The sequence below is a fragment of the Prionailurus bengalensis genome, chromosome D1 (genome assembly GCF_016509475.1).
Source record: "Prionailurus bengalensis isolate Pbe53 chromosome D1, Fcat_Pben_1.1_paternal_pri, whole genome shotgun sequence".
NCBI classification, from domain to species: Eukaryota; Metazoa; Chordata; class Mammalia; order Carnivora; family Felidae; genus Prionailurus; species Prionailurus bengalensis.
Genome location: NC_057346.1, coordinates 39288319 through 39307362, shown reverse-complemented (window position 1 = coordinate 39307362; position 19044 = coordinate 39288319). Strand labels below are relative to the sequence as shown.

General features: G+C 39.1%; 1 protein-coding gene across 3 annotated transcripts in view; it reads right to left on the bottom strand.

Moving 5' to 3' along the window:
• Positions 1 to 4357: 4357 nt before the first annotated feature.
• MRE11 (MRE11 homolog, double strand break repair nuclease) overlaps positions 4358 to 19044 on the bottom strand; it is a 74622-nt gene continuing 59935 nt past the window's right edge. For all 3 annotated transcript variants that reach the window (XM_043579927.1, XM_043579929.1, XM_043579928.1), the window contains 4 exons: positions 17504 to 17562; positions 14448 to 14515; positions 7702 to 7783; positions 4358 to 5104 (listed from right to left, as the gene is read on the bottom strand). In XM_043579927.1, the coding sequence (XP_043435862.1) occupies positions 5048 to 5104; positions 7702 to 7783; positions 14448 to 14515; positions 17504 to 17562 (266 nt within the window). In that variant the 3' untranslated portion in view covers positions 4358 to 5047. The remainder of the gene's footprint in view (positions 5105 to 7701; positions 7784 to 14447; positions 14516 to 17503; positions 17563 to 19044) is intronic.

Genomic DNA, 19044 nt, shown 5'->3' with positions numbered 1-19044 from the left:
ATCAGCCCAGAGCCTGACGCAGGGCTCGAACTCACGGACCGCGAGATCGTGACCTGGCTGAAGTCGGACGCTTAACCGACTGAGCCACCCAGGTGCCCCGAAAGACATTTTAATAAATGTAAAATGGATGCCTCCATTTCATGCGTTCTATTTCCAGGTTGTCAAAGGACCAACAGAAATGCAGCCGTGCCTCTCACCTTATTAAACAATTTGCCTCTTGGCAATTTGCTCAAAGTCCAGATATACCTACCCCTCCACCTAATCAGTTCAAATGCACGAACAGGTAGATTGGAGTTACATTTATACGCTCCTAGTCAAGCAAATTTTGTACTTTTAAAGCCCACTAGTGTTGGTATCTCCACATGAATCATGAGAACTGAAACAGTGGCTCTAAGAAGCCGAAGAGTGTGGTCTGGGTTAACCCGCTGCGCTTCTTTTGGCTAGTCAACTATGATATACCGTCACTGGCCGAGAGCCCTTTGAAAATCACTTTACCACTCTGGATGGCAGGTCACACAGATTAAACATTCTTTTATTTGTCCCAAACTGAGCCGTGACATTTAAATGATGCATTGGAAAGCAGTGCCGTTATCCCTCAAAACAGACAATGGTGGTTTAATTAAAAGAGTTTGACAAAGCAGATGTGGAAAAATCAGGATGTCAATCAAGTACCATGGTAAACATACACCTTGATACGGGGACTAAAATATTTGACTATATAATTTGGGGTTCTAATTCAACAATTTTTGTCAGTAATCATGCCAAAGTAATGGAGAAATAAGTACCTAATGGCTGGGAGGTTAAGTCTGGGGAGAGGATTACAGGGACATATACACATTTTAATATATATTTCAATGTTTGAATTAAAACATTTTTAAAATCTTTATTTATTTTTGAGAGAGAGACAGAGTACAACCGGGGGAGGAACAGAGAGAGAAAGGGAGACACAGAATCTGAAGCAGGCTCCAGGCTCTGAGCTGTCAGCACAGAACCCGAGGTGGGGCTCGAACCCACGAACAGTGAGATCACGACCTGAGCCAAAGTTGGACACTTAACCAACTGAGCCACCCAGGCACCCCTCACTGTTTGAATTTTAAAGAAGACACCCTGACTTTACAATTTAAAAACAGCTAAAATCAGTTCTAGTGATCAGTCATGGGAAAGATACAAACATGAATGGAGACAGCAATCTGTGTGAGCTGGCTTTACAAAGATCAAACTAAAATGCTAATATTTCCAGACCTAGCTAATAAACATTAAGGTAAAAAGTAGCAAAAGGGATAAACAAAGGACAAAATACAGACTTTTTTTTATTCAAGAATATGGAAGCTCTTTGGACTCAAAAACACAAACCTTTATTCTATAAAAGTTTTATAATAATCCTTAGTAGTTAGCTCTAAAAAGCCACAGAATACTAAGAATTAAATGTATGACACACAAAAAAATCAGGCAACATTGGGGGAAAGTTATTTTTAAATATAGTACATTTCAACAGACAAATTTTACAATGGGAGACTTTTTAATTCAACTTTTCTAATAAAGGGTTTTTCTCGGTTTATTAAAAACATAAAATAGTTTCTTCTTGAACTTTTATAAAATTTATCAAACTGGCAATTTCCTTAGTAACAGGCTGAGCCAGGTGATATACGGAAAACAATTTCCATCTAAGATTAGAAGGCTAATTTTGGTACTACTGCATAGGTTTAGTATTATTGCATAGGCTGCAAATTTATTGCAAAACTATACTAACTTCTTCGGTTCAGATTTGCTGTTGCATCATCCTATTTGCCATCGAATGGTGGAGGCACCACCTTGTGGTAAAAAAAAAAAAAGCTTCTCAAAAAATTAAAACTAGACCTACCCTATGGCCCAGCAATAGCACTGCTAGGAATTTACCCAAAGGATACAGGAGTGCTGATGCAGAGAGGCACTTGTACCCCAATGTTTATAGCAGCACTTTCAACAATAGCCAAATTGTGGGAAGAGCCTAAATGTCCATCAACTGACAAATGGATAAAGAAATTGTGGTTTATATACACAATGGAATACTATGTGGCAATGAGAAAGAATGAAATATGGCCTTTTGTAACAACGTGGATGGAACTGGAGAGCGTTAAGTGAAATAAGTCATACAGAGAAAGACAGACACCATGTTTTCACTCTTATGTGGATCCTGAGAAACTTAACAGAAGACCATGGGGGAGGGGAAGGGAAAAAAAAGAGGGAGGGAGGCCAAACCATAAGAGACTCTTAAAAACTGAGAATAAACTGAGGGTTGATGGGGGTGGGAGGGAGGGGAAAGTGGGTGATGGACATTGAGGAGGGCACCTGTTGGGATGAGCACTGGGTGTTTTATGGAAACCAATTTGAACATAAATTTCATAATAATAATAAAAAAGCTTCTCAATGACAGAAGTCAAAAGACTGGTTAGTCAGAGGGCAGGGGAGAGCCACTGGTGGGGCTTCCAGGGCACGAGTGGTATTCTATTTCTTGACCTGCATAGAGATGTCATGAGTGCTGACTTTACAATTATTTATTAAACCACATGACTTTCCTGTTCTTGTACCTTGTAATTTTAAAGGCTTATTTTGGGGAAAAGAAAGGTTTCTATGTACCTGAATTAAGTCTTATGCCTAAATGCTTAAAATTCCTAAGCACCTGGCCAGTCATATATTTATAGAATTTCCTGGAATTACAATACATTCTTAGCCTTATAAATGCACTGCTGTATTTTTATGATAGGAACTAAACACCGAAAAGAGGTATATTCTTTGGTAAATGATGGAAGGATGGTAAATGATGGAAGGCTCTTTTCCTCAGAATGTTTTCATCGCTGCTTTCTTGGCCTCCAAGAGCAAGTGGAGGTACTCTGCAATCATCTGGAATCACCTCTATACACCTACACTAACATGTCTGGAAACTTCCCACCAAACCCCTAGATTTTACTGCATCAACAGTAAGTATCAAGGGCATACTTAAACTATGCGACAATATCCAATCAGAAAGGATTTTCTTTCCTGTTTCCAGGACGTGACACACACCGTTAACAAAATGATTCGGATTAAGTGAACAGGGTTTCACCTCTCACTGCCCTGGGATCCCTTTTCCTAGGAGCTAACTGCGTTACACTTAGTACCTTTTTTTTTTTATACCATGGAGCAATTTTCAGAAAAAGAGAAAGTCTTATTCTTTTTTCGTAGGACTTGGTCAGGATGCTTTTGTGACTGTCTCCTTCACTATGCCCCTCGCCCGAGCACATCTTGGCGGCAGGTGAGAAGGGCCATTAGCAGACGCCTGCTGTGCAGGGGCGGCACTACGCTGTCCACACACCACCGCCCAAACCAGCTTCCATTCTGCAGGGAAAGCAACTCTCACTCCTGGTTTCATTTCTGCTGGGAATATTAGAGATGTGGGCCCATGGACCTGAGAATATTTCGCAGGACAACGCCTTCACTGATTAATACTACCTGCTAAACTAATCCTTACGCTCAAGCTAGGTACAGAAAATATATATTTTTTAATATTTAAAACGGATTCACACTTTATCCCAACAGAAGGTTATATCCCAGGCCTAGGCCATTTCAAAGGGCTATAATATGGAGACAGCCACCAGGCAAATGTTCTTTTATAATTTGACACAGTCCAGGTGTGACCGTGCCAATAATCATGACTACTGCTCAGTCAAGTGTATAACTCTACAAATGAAGAAATGTGTGCTTGTTGTACTGCCCAGATCTACAAATTCCCTAAGGAGTCTTTAAATATAGGTACCTCATAGACGATAGGAAGGAATACTCTAAGGGTGTTTTAACAGTCTTAAGACAGAGAACGGAATTACTGAACTTAAATCTGAAGAGGTCCAATTCTTATACCCCCCACTGGACACAGTAAGGAAATACAAACTTGTCCACGGCCATACCACCCTGAATGTGCCTGATCCTGGAAGCTAAGCAGCGTCGGACCTGGTTAGTACTTGGATGGGAGAAAATATGAACTTAACACGGGCTGCTTCACTAAGATTTCTGGAACTATGTCTGATGTTAAGATAAAATATTACTAATATGAAATTTTGGCACTGATATTCCACAGAGGTTGTATTTTAATATTTTAATCTAATATAATCATAATGACCAACTGACCACTCTATCTAAAAAACGTTCTTCAATTATCTTCTAAGAAAGATATAGTTAAGTATAAATCTTTCTTAACGCTTTTCCTCCTAGAAATAGAGGAGACAGATATAGCACAGGAGAAAGAGAGAACCACGAAGAATGGAGAATAGAGAAAATGACTATTGCTGAATGGGAACACAATTTTTTAAAATCTTTGCTACAACTGAAATCAAAAACTTAGTAATTCAGAGATTGATCTATTTTTAAATACAAATATATCTAATTATTCAAAGTATAAGATACATCTAACATTCAAAGTCTCAGTGGCTGACACGATCACAAACAATAGAAAAAGAACAACACTTAGTAACAAACAATGAGCTTAGGCACGCTTTTACAGATTGTTTTACCTTCAGGAAATCCAGAATCTTTAGAAATTATTAAAATTACAAGGAGGTTAAGTTTTATAAGCTCTTTTCCGCAACTTTGGTTACATGTAACTACATTAAAATACTGACAGTCTTTGATAATGAAGCAGAAACATAGAGTGACACATTTCTGTTAATCCTTACTCAAGAATGGTATTTAAGCAAAGCCCTCATTCAGTTAGATGTACGCTAATATATGTAAAGAAAACATTCTGATCTTGTAGAGCATCCCCAGGTAATGTTAAGAACTAGATTAAAAAGTATGGAGAACCAGTGCCATTCTGGATGTCCTCAAATTGGGATGTTTCTCAATTAAAGGAGTCATGTTCACGAAATGATACGTCAAAACACAAATTCTTATACGTTAAGTTTCTCTGTTAAGTAAGTCTCTTTCAAATTCTTTAATTAACAGCAATACTTAAAAAAAATCTTCAACTGTAAACTGTTTGCTTGCAGTGTTTTGATTTTTCCTGAACCTTGAATGCTTCAAACTGCCATTAAATATATTATCTTCTGTTTCCTCTTAAAGAGCTAGTGTTCATAAAAGGATCATCGTCGTCATCCTGCAATGACACAAATGTTACATGAGTGGTTGTTCCATGCTTCACTGAGGCAAGACAGAAGTGCTTCTGGGTAAACACCACCACCAGTAAGGGCCATTTCTTCCTTTCACATGAGGAAGGCACTCAGTTTTATATTTCCCTTATAAATATGAACTTTTCCCTTCCCTAGTAGCTTGCTAAGAAGCACTCAAAATAATTGATCCTGATGTGTGTGTGTGTGTGTGTGTGTGTGTACACCTATAATACATACCATACACATTTCTATTAACCGAAAAGGCAAAAAAGATGTGGGGAAGCCAAGAAAATTAATACTCTTCAAATTATTTCTATTTGGTTTTTGAATAGGTTTTTTTCCAATTACATATTATTACTGGTGTTACCTAATGTTCTGGAAACTCATCTCCCACCCCCAAATAATGAAGCCACATGGCCTAACTGAGAAATAGCTGTAATTCTTGTCTCCCATTACCTATTTTATGCTAGAGATAGCTAGCTATTCTCAGACTGCTGCAAAAAAACATCTAGCAAATCAATCTTTCAAATGTCTTTTTGGGAAAAGAAGCAGTATGAAAGAGGTCCCTTGCTGGAACTAAGCTGCAGATTATAGGCATACTAAGAGCTGACAGGAATATCAGAAGAATTTAGTTAAAGAGTAGGAAAACTAAAACCTTCGAGAAGCCCAAAATATAAAATTTGATGAGGATAATTTGTTGAATTGCTTTAAGGCAGTAACTTTTATTTATTTTTATTTAAAAAGTTATTTAAAAACTTTTAAATATTCAGAAGAGAAAGCAAAATTGCATGTAAACTTTTAATTTATGTTTAAGACACTGATAAAAAGGGGTAATTATTTGGTGTTAGGCTTTGTTGGTGGTATTAACACATTCAAATGTTAGCTAAGTTGGCTATCTGGTAAGAAATGGATGCCTTGAAAAATACAAACTCATTCACATTCTTTGATTTATTTTCTGCTATTATCAAAGGCAGAACTTATTAATAAACCAGAGGTAAATCCAAATTGGAGCATAATAATTAGTCAACAATTTTTCTTTGCAGTTAACATGAACTATATACAAATCTTCAACTGTGACATATAACCACATGTCTATCTAGATGCTTGGGAATCGACAAATTAACGTTAACTGCTCACCCCCCTCTTGGAAAAAACATATTAGTTTTTTCCATAGGTAGATTGAGCTCACGGTGCCATTTTTCTCTGCAGCCTGAACTGTTGGTGAGTCTTCTCCTCAAGCTGGTTCAGAACCTCAGCTGGGATACAGGGACATGATAGCAACAGGTGAAGCTCAAAATGAAAGGTGTGAGTCACACGCTACAGCAGGGGTGGACCTGGAAGACACTGTGCTAAGTAGAATGAGCCAGTCACAAAAAGACAAAGACTTATGACTCCATTCAGAGCAGGTATCTAAACCAGTCCAATTCACAGAAACAAAAAGAACAGTGGTTACCAGGGGCCGGGAGGAAGGGGAAATGCAGAGTTGTTCCACGGGTGAAGATTTTTAACTCCGAAAGAGGAAAAGACTCTGGAGATCCACTGCGTAACAAGTGAACATACTGAACACGAGGGCACTGCACACCGAACAATGGTTAAGATGGCAAGTTTTATGCCACGTGTTTTTGTCACAATTGAGAAACTTTTTAAGTAAAAATAAACAAAAGAGGTTATAGACTTAAGAAAAACGCCTTAAAACAATTCAACAAAAAACTAGCAAAGTCCTTTCAAATGGCCTCCATGGAGGAACGGGAAAGGCCAGACTTTATTTAATTCAAGGTAGCTGAACCAACAAACGAATAGAGCCAAGAGGCAAGTCCTGAGTCTGCCCTGTCCTATTCCTTCTTTGCTCCTTTTCTGGCCCAGACTCGACTTGTCTTGACTTGGTTTCTCTTTCACATATCCTGCCATTTAATATTTCAGTGCATATCTGAACACCTTTGTGAATGAAAATCACCACCACATACCATTTTATATAGGAAATGTGTAAAGCATACAGTGGGTACTTAACAAATATTTTATTAAAGTAACATTAAAAACTTCAAGAATATTATCATCACTTCTCCAAATATAAATGACAGATGCTGAAAACAACTATTCTGACCCACTAACAGGGCAAATTATCTTATTTCAAAAATTGGCAGGCCTTTTACATCCGAGTATTTACACTTACAGGTACTCAACAGATGCTACTTACGGACTCTTAACATCTTAAGTGCAGTTCAAAGGAAGGTTATCAATGAAACTATTTTAAAAAATAATTTCCAGCAACTAGCTTAGCAGTCCCTATTTACATTTTTAAAAAATGTTTATTTATTTTTGAGAGACAGAGAGAGACAGAGAGAGAAGAGAGTGTCAGAGCAAGCGCGAGCAGGGAGGGGCGGGGGGGGGGGCGGGCAGAGGATCTGAAGCGGGCTCCGTGTTGAAAGCACAGAGCCTGAAGCGGGGCTCAAACTCACAAACTGTGAGATCACGACCTGAGCCACAGTCAGACACTCAATCGACTGCCACCCAGGTGCCCCAGTCCTTATTTAAATTTTATGAATTGCTAAAAATTAATGAAGATTGAATAATATTACTTGATTACCTCATCTGATTCAAAATCGACCCCTTTAGCTATTTGGCTTTGGGACATGCGCTTGCTTGATGATGATGATGTGCTCGGACACCTGAGGCAGAAACATGGAAAAAAGGAAAATGAATCAGAATTCATCAGAAGTGCCTTCTTAGCTAAATGTTTCATTCTAGTAGCAGCCACGAATAAAATTAGCTAATACCTTCCCTTTAATGTACATTAGCAGCATAAAAACTTAATGGTGAGAAAAAGGACTCTGGGGCCAGGGTTTGAATTCCAGTTTTGTTGTTTACTAGCTATGTGGCTTTAGGCAAGTTACTTAGCCTCTCTGCCTCAATTTCCTCATCCATAAAATGAGGATAATAATTTTTAGAGATTAATTGTGTTACTATACTTACTCAGATCAGTGCCTGACATACATTAAACACTACACTGATACTTGCTTGTTAGTATAGGGCTCAGCATGTTACTAACATGCGTCTACTACCAGCCCCCACTCCTAAAAATTGTGGCAACACTGAAATACTTTTTATTCAAATATCAGTTATGTCTCTTCAACAGGCTAAAACGATTTTTGGAAAGGCTCACTGCTTTCTAGGGTTGCGTCATTATATGATTTGTGTTTAATCCAAAGCAAATAGCAAATATAAACTGAGTGTTTGCTCTTTTCCAGGTACTCTGATACGTCTTGGGAAATATCAGCGTACAAGAAGATCAAGATTCCCATCCTTATGAAGCTTAACTCGTGCTAATTAATGAAATTTATATCCGTATGTCTTTTTATCCATAAGAATTCTGTCTTCTTAGATCACTAGCGCATGCAGCCTATCCAGCCTTCCTGGTTTTTTACTGCCTGTGGGCTAAGAATGGTTTCACATTTTGAATGGGGTACATTTAGATGGTTATATAAATACCTACAGAATATCCTCAGTTTTGCCTCTTGGTCTGAAAAGCCTAAAATATTTATTATCGGGCTCTTTAAGAAAGTTTGCTGACTTCTCTCTTAAATGAAAGCAGCATTTGTCAATTCTTAGTTAATAATTTATTATTATGCTTTGGGATATTATTACAGCAAAGGAAGTATGTCTGAAGGTCTTGTCTGGAAAACAGGTTGAGAATCAAGCAGTCTTGTGTCAGAAGGAAAGCGAAAAATCCACAGGTTCTTATGCATAAAAGTAAAGGACACGAGGATTTGTCAAGCAAACTTGAAGAACAACATGGTTTTAGAAGTACAGATCGAGGACATTTATCAAATGATCCATTTGGGGAGTGCCCATCTCTATCTATACTTGGCCCAAGCAGGAACTACCTGCTATCAACTATCAGTTGTTGACTTGCTTCTATCTGTGACAGGAAGCAGATCAAGAGCATAAAGTCATAGGGCCCAGGTGGCAAAGTTAGGTTAGTAAGTTCTTGTTGGGGGCCTGGAGAAAGGGGTGGGGTTTATGGAAACACCCACTGAGATGTGACTCTGCCTCTGATGTCTCCCCAATAACCAATGGAACCCAGAGACAAGCCAGTCATCTATGATGGATGGTGGCTCATCTTATCATAACAAGAATCCTAGTTCAGAGATCCCACAGACCTACAGATCTCATCTGTGAAGGATCCCCTATCCTTAGAAATCAGCAGAGGGGAGGGAAAGAAATAAAGGGAGAAGGGTGTATCAAATCGAGTGCCAGGAGTTGTATAAGTTTTCTCCATTTTTGTTCAGCTAGCATTTGGGGCCATAAATTAGAGTTCCTCGTCTAGAGATGTTCAGCCAGTAAGTCAGTTGTAGCAGTGTTATAAACACAGGGCAACATGTTAAATTGGCCTTATATTGTGCCTGGTACATAAAAGGTGCCACAAAAACCTTAGTTCCCTGCCAGTGCAACGTTTAATAGAATCCTCTCAACCTTTGCTCCTCCCCCTGGCCCAGTGGGGCTGGGTCTTCTTGTACTTGCTGCTTTAAAGGGAGGGTCGTTATTATCCGCCAGCTCTATCAAACCTGAAGGGCCCTCTTATTCTCAGTACAAGGACAGAGTTTGGAACGACTTTTTCCAGGGAAAAGCAGGCTTTCCATTGCCTATTTGGCAGAAAGGAATCTTACAACTGGAAGCTATTTCTGTTTTCAAGTTAACTGCAAGCATATTAGTGCTTTCACTGCTTACCCTTCCTCCTGTTATGCTTGTTTTCCCTAGCGTGTTACTTAATTTATTTAATAAGCACTTACAGGGCTGTTATTGTGTGCCAGGCACTGTACTTAGTCCTTGATAAACGTGAACTCACTTAAGCTTCATAACCCTATGAAGTAAATATTAGTATATTCATTTTATAAATGAAGACACTCAGGCACAGAAAAGTAAACAAAACAAAACAAAACAAAACAAAACAAAAAAACTTGCACAAGGTCCATACCTAGGAAGCAGCAGAGCTTAACTGCTGTAAATTATAATCAGGGTAACCATACAAACCCTGCCATTAGTAATATAATTCTTCAAAACCAGCCTAAATCATGTCATTCAGTTGCTGTCATCAGAAATGCCAATCTGCCATGGCTGATTTCAGATCTGCTGCCAAAATGTTAATTTCTAAATTGCCTCTCATCATTTAAATGATTCTTGCTGCCTGCACAACGGTTTGAGAGGTTAATCTATTAAGTTCAGAAGTGACAACAGAGACAGTTCTGGAGCAGAATGTCTTGGCTGTGTGACTAGCTGGGTCATCTTAGGTAAGCCACTTAACCTATTGTGCCTTGCCTTCTTCAAAGGTACAATGGAGATAACAGAGTTTTTTTGTTTTTTTTTGTTTTTTTTTTTAAATATTTACTTATTTTTTGAGTAAGAGCAAGCCCATGTGCAGGGGCGAGCAGGTGAGGGGCAGAGAGAGGGAGAGACAGAATCCCAAGTAGGTTCTGTGCTGTCAGCACAGAGCCCGATGTGGGGATAGAACTCATGAGCCTTGAGATCATGAACTGGGCCGAAATCAAGAGATGGGTGCTTAACCGACTGGGCCACCCAGGCACCCCAGGATAATGTAGCTCTAACCATGAATACCTGGCATGGCTGTGAGCACCAAACAGGCTAATTCACATGTAAAGACTTGGAAGAGTGCCTGACTGAGCAATTCAGTTACTATTATTACCTCATAGGTAGATAAGAAGTCAACATTTATTCTTCTGAAAAGTAGACCACCCAAAATGGCAACCACATCATGAGTTTTAATACCCTGAAAATATATGTCAAACATACTGAAGTTGCATTTTCACCATCCAATAATGAAAAATAAAGACTTCATGCAAGCTAAACTTCTTTTTCCTCTAAACTACTGAGGCGCCACTGAAAAAACCTTTGCAGTGTGTTTTTGTGTGTTTTAATTCACAGATTTTGTCTTTAATTAAAGACAAGAATGACCGAACAAGTATGGATATTCTTTCAATAAATCTCCTTCTCCTTAAGCAAATTTGAGTTACGTTTCTATCGACTGGAACCAAAGGAGTCCTGATTGATACTGGACTCAAGTTGAAGACAGTAACTCAAGACTGAGAAATTCAAGTAAATCTTTCTATGAGCTAACTACCTCAATGACCCTCAACTACGGACTGCAAATATACAATCTAACCTGCGTCTGAGCCCATCACAGTATTGTGTACTCCTTCTACAAAGGCTGGCATTGGCCTTGGCAACTCTATACTCTCCTGGGTCTTTCTCAGGTCCTTCTTGTTGCCTTTTCTACTTTTCCTAAATTCGAACGGTTGAAACCCAGGTACTGGAACACAAGCCCTCTTTTGTCTCTACCTTCTCTTTCGAGGTGATCAATCCATTCCAATGGCTTCATTAAGTATCAGTGTATCAGTTATATGCTGCTTAGAAGTAAATTTTGTGATCATCCTAACCTCTGATCTCAGCTCTGGACTCAGATCTCCAATTGCCTATAACCAACCCCCTTCAAGTCAATTTCGCAGGCATCTCAAACTTTCCATGTCTCAAGCTGAATTTTTGATTATCTGCCAATCATCCTTTACGAGAATCTGTTTCTCTTCTTTTATGCCTTTCTCAGTGTATGGCAGTAAGTGTTCAAATAGGAAACCTGGAAATCAACCCTGGTACGCCATTCTTCCTCACTCCAAATGTTCAATCCATCCCCAACTGCTGTCACGTCTACCTCACAACATAACCTGAAACCATCTATTCTCTCCCTTTCCCCTGCTACCACTCTGGCGCAAGTCTCCATCATCTCTCTTCCAGGGAGTCCAGGGACTCCCCACAGCAGCACTGGCCTTTCAGGTCAGCCAGCTGGTGCCCTGCCTCCTGCACCACCGGGAGCCTTTAGAAATGTAAATCCCACGGAGCCACTACTCTCCCCAAATCCTTCCGTGTTCCCCCTGCATTTATAATAAAGTCCGAATTCCTTACCTTGCTCAACTGTTCCTGCTTCATGATATACTCCTGCCTCTCCTATTCTTATACCAACTCCCTTCTTTCCCATGTTTTAGTCTGCAGTAAGCTTGTTTCTTCAAGAGACTTCTACACGTGCCTTTCCCTGTGCTTTAGGCAAGGCCACGTCTCTTTCAGTAAGATTTCAGCCTAAACGTATCCTCCTCAGAGGCCTTTCCGGATCACCCTTTCAGAGCAGATGTCTGTGGCCTATGACATTACTGTTTACTGCTGCATCCTGTTAACTTTGTAGGGGCCAAGAGCAGGCCACACCAAGATGGGCCACTCTGGCATGAAGATTATTTTGAGTTAAGAAGCCATCAAACCCCAGCAGATTCAGGAAAAGCTCTTTACCTCTCCCTCAAATGCTTACAAAGAGTTTAGTAGAGGACCTGTTCCAGAAAGAAAGCTATCACCATAGATAATTACATTATGACATATATTAAGGTATGACAGGAGAAACCTAGCAAGGCCTGTTTGATCAAAGTCCTCTTTGTCCTACTGATTCTGAATGTCCCGGCAAACATTTATTTACTAAGCATTTACACTTTTATAATCTTCTTGTGAACTGCTTTCCTTCCCTTTGCCATCCCAGACCTCCATCCCCTTCTCCTTAGTTCAGAATGACATATATATTTGGAACTGCCATGTTTGTGTGGATTACCCCCTATGTACAAAATTAAATTTGATTTTCTCCTGTTAATCTGTCTCACGTCAGTTTGGTTCTCAGCCCAGCTAGAAAGACCTTCAACGGCAGAAGAAATTCTTTACAATTTCCTTTAAGCATTTCTACACATCTGTTGATCATTGGCCCAGATGTGACCTACCTTCTTTGTGAAGCCTTCAATGACCTATTCTAGGAAGACACTGTCACTTCCCTCAGATTTCAATGCACTGGAATAAAACGTTCATCTTGTTGGATTATTAGTGCCTTATAATTAGTGTACCGCTAACGTGGAAATTCCTTGAAGGAAGGAAACATTTCTTTTGTATTTCTAGCCCCAGCTCCTAGCATACTGTTTAACCCTAGAAATAGGTGGATAGGGAACTATACCTACCAATTTTTCCAACACAGACCCGTAATTCACATAAAGCATATATTCTTGGTGGGGTCAACATCACACCCAAGGAATGAAAACTGGTCCCAGGAGATGGGGTGGGTGAAAAATACTGAGATACTACAATGGTTTTGATTCTTCCCAAACTCAATCCTACCCAGCAAAATTTCATTCTTTAGTATTTAATTTCTCTTGTTAGGGAGAAATTAAATTTAGGCTATTGTAATTAATTTAAGTCGAATTTAATTTTTATCCTTAGGTAACGAAAAAAGGCTGAGATCATGAAAAACAGTGTGAGAAACACGGAGGCAGAGTTTTTTCTCATTCTCCCCCTTAGTGCCACAGCTCCTGCTCAGGCCATCACTCTCAGCTGTCCTTTTCCACCTCTTTGCTCCAGGTGATTCCTATCTTCAAAATCTCAGGTAGATTTTACTCATTCTACAAAGCCTTTTCTTTTTTCATAGCCCACAATTCTTGCTCCGTTTTCTAAGGGCCTATAAGCACTCACACCTAGTCTGTATCATAAAATTTCGCACACGATTATGTACTGACTCATCATCCTTTAATGGACTGAAATGTGTTCATCTCTCTTTTCCACTATAATTTATGCTGCCTAAAGGCAATAACCATGCTAAAACATTTATTATGTCCCCCATCAGACCTAATTTAATGTTCACACAGAAAATTTGTGTTAAGAGAAGCTCTTGATTATTTTCTTAAGTAGAAATTTTCATTAACTGAGCTTAAGCAGTGTTCACCTGAAACATGAACACAAAGAACATGGCAATAGTGAATTAAGTCAACCCTTACAGTAACAGCAAAAATGGCAAAAACCAAAAGGACAGGGAAAAGCACACAAGTGCTTCAAGGGCAGAAAAAGCCAACATGATCCTCTTTTCAGTGTTTATTTAGCACAGCACCCTGTGTAACTCAGTATATAAAAATGTGATAACAAAGAAGAGAGGCTGAAATCAACTATAAAGAAATATACAAAATTATTTTCTGTTAATTAGACAGAATACAGAACTCCATCGGGAAAATCTTTGGGTAATATAGACAAAAGGAAACAGATTACAGGGTAAGTTCCGTTGAAAAACACTTGTAATGATGCTGCACCAACTCTGTGAACCAGCCTACCATCTATTTTTCACTTCTCTATTTACTTGACCAGTTGGAAAATAAATCTGTTAAAACTTCTATGGCACAGAAAAATGTGTAAGTAGAGCTCTGAATAATTTTAAATTTCTTCAGATGTTTCTTTCTGCACAGTCACCGTACCTACCTCTGCTCTGTTTTTGAAGTGGTAGGAAACATGTCTTCTTCTTCATCCGTCTCATCCACCTCAATCGTCTAAGGGAAAAACAAAACAGGGAGTAGTTTTTATGGGAATGGAACACCTGAATAAGAATAAATCACTGAGGGGCGCCTGGGTGGCTCAGTCAGATGAGCGTCTGACTTTGGCTCAGGTCATGATCTCACAGTTCGTGGGTTCGAGCTCTGCATCAGGCTCTATGCTGACAGCTCAGAGCCTGGAACCTGCTTCGGATTCTATGTCTTCCTCTCTCTCTGCCCCTCCCTGGCTTGGGCTTTGTCTCTCTCTCTTTAAAAAAATACATGTTTAAAAAGAAAAAAAAAAAAAAAAAAGGATAATTGAATCTCAAGAAAAATCTTTTTTTTTTTTTAATTTCATTTTTTATTTTTCTAAATTTACATCCAAATTAGTTAGTATATAGTGCAACAATGATTTCAGGAGTAGATTCCTTAATGCCCCTTACCCATTTAGGCCATCCCCCCTCCCACAACCCCTCCAGCAACCCTCAGTTTGTTCTCCATATTTATGAGTCTCTTCTGTTTTGGCCCCCTCCCTGTTTTTATACTATTTTTGATTCCCTTCTCTTATGTTCATCTGTTTTGTCTCTTAAAGTCCTCATATGAATGAAGTCATATGATTTTTATCTTTCTCTGACTAATTTCACTTAGCATAATACCCTCCAGTTCCATCCACGTAGTTGCAAATGGCAAGATCTCATTCTTTTTGATTGCCAAATAATACTCCATTATATGTATGTATGTATGTGTGTGCATATATATATACATATACATATATATATATACATATACATCTTCTTTATCCATTGATGGACATTTGGGCTCTTTCCATAATTTGGCTATTGTTGACAGTGCTGCTATAAACGTGGGGGTGCATGTGTCCCTTCCAAACAGCACACCTGTATCCCTTGGATAAATGCCTAGTAGTACAATTGCTGGGTCATAGGGTAGTTCTATTTTTAGTTTTTTGAGGAACTTCCATACTGTTTTCCAGAGTGGGTGCACCAGCTTGCATTCCCACCAACAATGCAAAAGGGATCCTCTTTTTCTGCATCCTCGCCAACATCTGTTGTTGCCTGAGTTGTTAATGTTAGCCATTCTGACAGGTGTAAGGTGGTCAAAAATAAATGTTTAAAAAAAATTAAAAAAAAATAATTGAATCACAAGAAAAATCTTTTTTAAATATACCAAAAAAGTCACAAAAAAAAGGGGGCAGAAACCCCATGAAGAGCAATTGTTAAAACTGAAGCTTAGCCTGACCTCCCTCCAATGTCTTCAATCATAAATGGTATTCTTTCTATACAACGTGTTTGAGCTCGCCTTTCTCCTGGACACCACGGTAGCCAGGGCACCTAAGGTTAATGACTCACATAGGGTCACGTGCAGACAGTGCCTGTGATTTTCTTGGGTTCTAGTGAGGAGACCATTTCCAGTTTAAAATTTGGTGTAAGACCATGTGGAAAGTACTGTATATCTAGCTTTCTATGACATTCATCCCTGTTAAACACCATTTGGTAGTTTTAGGCCCCAGTAAAGATATTTGTGATTCTTGATACTAACATCCAAAATACTACTTCTTCCTCTACATTTAGTGTTATCTTGACATTTAATACACTTAGTTGCTATGTCGTCAACTAATGAAGCCGAGGACAAAACAGTGAAAAGACAGCACCTGAGATCTCCCCCTCCAGGCTGACACTGAACTATTAATAAAAATCATTAAATGCAGTTGTCTAAGAAGCTATGAATCCAGCCAATATTTCTGCATTGTCATAAAACTATCAGAAGATTGTCTTCTGTGCCTTGAAGGAATCAAATGTATTCAATACTCCTCTAATCTACCAATGTGTAACCACAGTTAAAAAGTGAAAAAAAAGTTAGTTTAGCACCACCTGTTCCTTTTGAACTCATGTTCCTGCCTTATATTAGAAAACTCTAGGAAAGAAGCTACTGTGTGGATGTGATGATAATTTTTTTTAGATATGATGATCTTGAAGTGACAGCAGACAACAGTTGAATGTAAATAATAAAATGGAGCTCAGGACAAAAGCTAGCACTGGTACACTCACGTATCAGTGACAACAGGAAGAAGGGGGGGAAGATGAAGAGAGACAAAAGAACAAAATGAAAATCAGGACAGAAGTTTCCTGGAGAAGTGGGGTGATCAATTGTGTCACATACTCAAAAGATTAAAAGAAATTTGAGAAAATGCTGCTGGGGCAGGTATTATACAGACCACAGATTCTCAGCTGGAGGGGATTTTTAACCCCCACTCCTATTCTGGAAACTTACGTCTGGAGACATTTTTGATTGACACAATTAGGGGGGCTTGCTACTGGCATCTAGAGGGTATAGGCCAAGATGTTGCTAAAAACCCTACAATGCACAGAACAGTCCCTCACAGTAAAACTCACCTGGTCCAAATCTTATCTGGTCAGTAGTGCTGCTACTGAGAAACCCTGACACAGAAGGAAGAACACTGGCTTAGGAGTGAGTGGGTTTTGAAAGTAAGGAAATAGGGGAGTCAAGCCCATACAAATTCTTAGAATCCAAAGGAGGTGCAGAGGGCCTATGTTTAAATCTGAACACAGAGGCCCTCAGATTCTGACCGCTTGGTTTGTCTTGAGTCTAGCTCCAAGCCATCAAGGCACAAGCCACAGTATTACGAGAGTATAAATAACAAAAGATAGCCAGATTTACTAAGACCTCCATATGCACTGAACTCCTATGTGCGATATTAATATTCCACACACGGACCTTTCTGGCTCAACACTGTTATCCTTAAAAATATTCCTGGATACATACATTTATGGCTTTCTAATCATGAGATCCATTATTAAAAAAAAAAAAAAATCCCAGAAGCCCTGTCTTGATAATTCATAAAGTTCTCCCTAGCTTTAACACTCCACACTTATCCTTCTCTTGTTTACTTTGTTGATCAAAGAATTGACAATTCAGAATGCAGGAGCATAAATTATTAAAAACCAATTATAAAAACTTTTTTCTTACCTCTGTGTAATTCTTAGTAGCAACATTTCGGGAAGGCTGCTGTCTTGTAGATTTAAAGGCTATGATACAAAAGAAGAAACATCCGTTATGTTACTCTTGAAATAACTTAGGAAAATTTGTCACATCTTTAGCTGAAGATTTTGTAAGCTCTATCTACAAATATCCATGATGACCAATTATAAAACCATTTCCTATTGTGTAAAATCTAAAGGGACATCAAATTATATGTTCAAATAAATCAATGCCTAGCTGCCAGTATCACGATTTCCTGGCTTAATTCAAATATAGTAACAAGCAGTGTTCATAAACATACCTACACTAAAAACATTTTATAGAAAAATACATGAAAGCTAAAATCTGATCACCTAACGGATTTAACTCCACGTACATTGAAGGTGACCCTTCTTTCTCTTATAAAAGGCAGAAGGTGCCTTCTTTCTCTTATAATTGGCAATACCTTTCCCTGGGGCTATATTAGGAGCCATGTGGTTCCAGTAAGCGCTTTCTTATATTCCTCTACTTTGTTAGCCATATTCTGTACCTAAGGAACAGTCCAGAGGAAAATTCTAGAAAACAGTGTATCTTCTATGCTATTATAAAACTTCCCTTTAAATCCTTACATTTTAGCTTTATAAAATTAGTTAGAATCATGAAGTTTAGCTAACCCTTCATTTTTCCAAAGACCAAAACCATGATTTTCAGATTTTATAATAAGAAATACAGGGGCACCTGGGTGGCTCAGTCGGTTAAGCATCTGACTTCGGCTCAGGTCATGATCTCACGGTTTGTGAGTTTGAGCCCCGCGTCGGGCTCTGTGCTGACAGCTCAGAGCCTGGAGCCTGCTTAGGATTCTGTGTCCAAGAAATACATATTTGGTCTTTGTCCCCATTTGTGGCAGAGCTCCTAAAACCCTAGGAATTTCCTAAGTAATGAGCGCTGTAAAGTTGTCTTTTGCTATGTTAATGAAGTGACTTTAGGACTACACCTACAGCTGAGGGCTGCTTACCTAGGGAACCAACTGGAAATCAAAGGTTGGAACTCAATCCCACCCCATGATTTCCAAGAAAGGAGCCTGGAGCCAGAGGTGCAATCAATTACCAATGGTCCATGATTTAATCAATCAGTGGTAAGGAGGCTGCTTTAAAAACCCAAAGGAGGGATCTGGCGAGCTTAAAGGTAGTGAATCAGAAAGCTTCCACATGCCAGGGTGCCAGCCCCTGAACTCCCTGAGGATACAAGGACTTTCCCTTTCATATCTCTTTATCTGGCTGCTGATCTGTATCCTTTAATATCCTTTGTAATAAACCAGTAATTTAGTGAATAAATTAGTTTCCTGAGTTCTGTGAACCACCCTGGCAAATTAACTAAACCCAAAGAGGGAATTATGGGAAAAACTGATTGAGAGCCAGTCAGAAGCACAAGTTTAACCACGCAGACCTATGATTAGCATGTGAAATGGAAGCAGCCCTTAACCCATGGAATGCGATGCTACCTCTGGGTAGGCAGTGTCAGGATGGAATTGAATTGTAGGAAACCCAGCT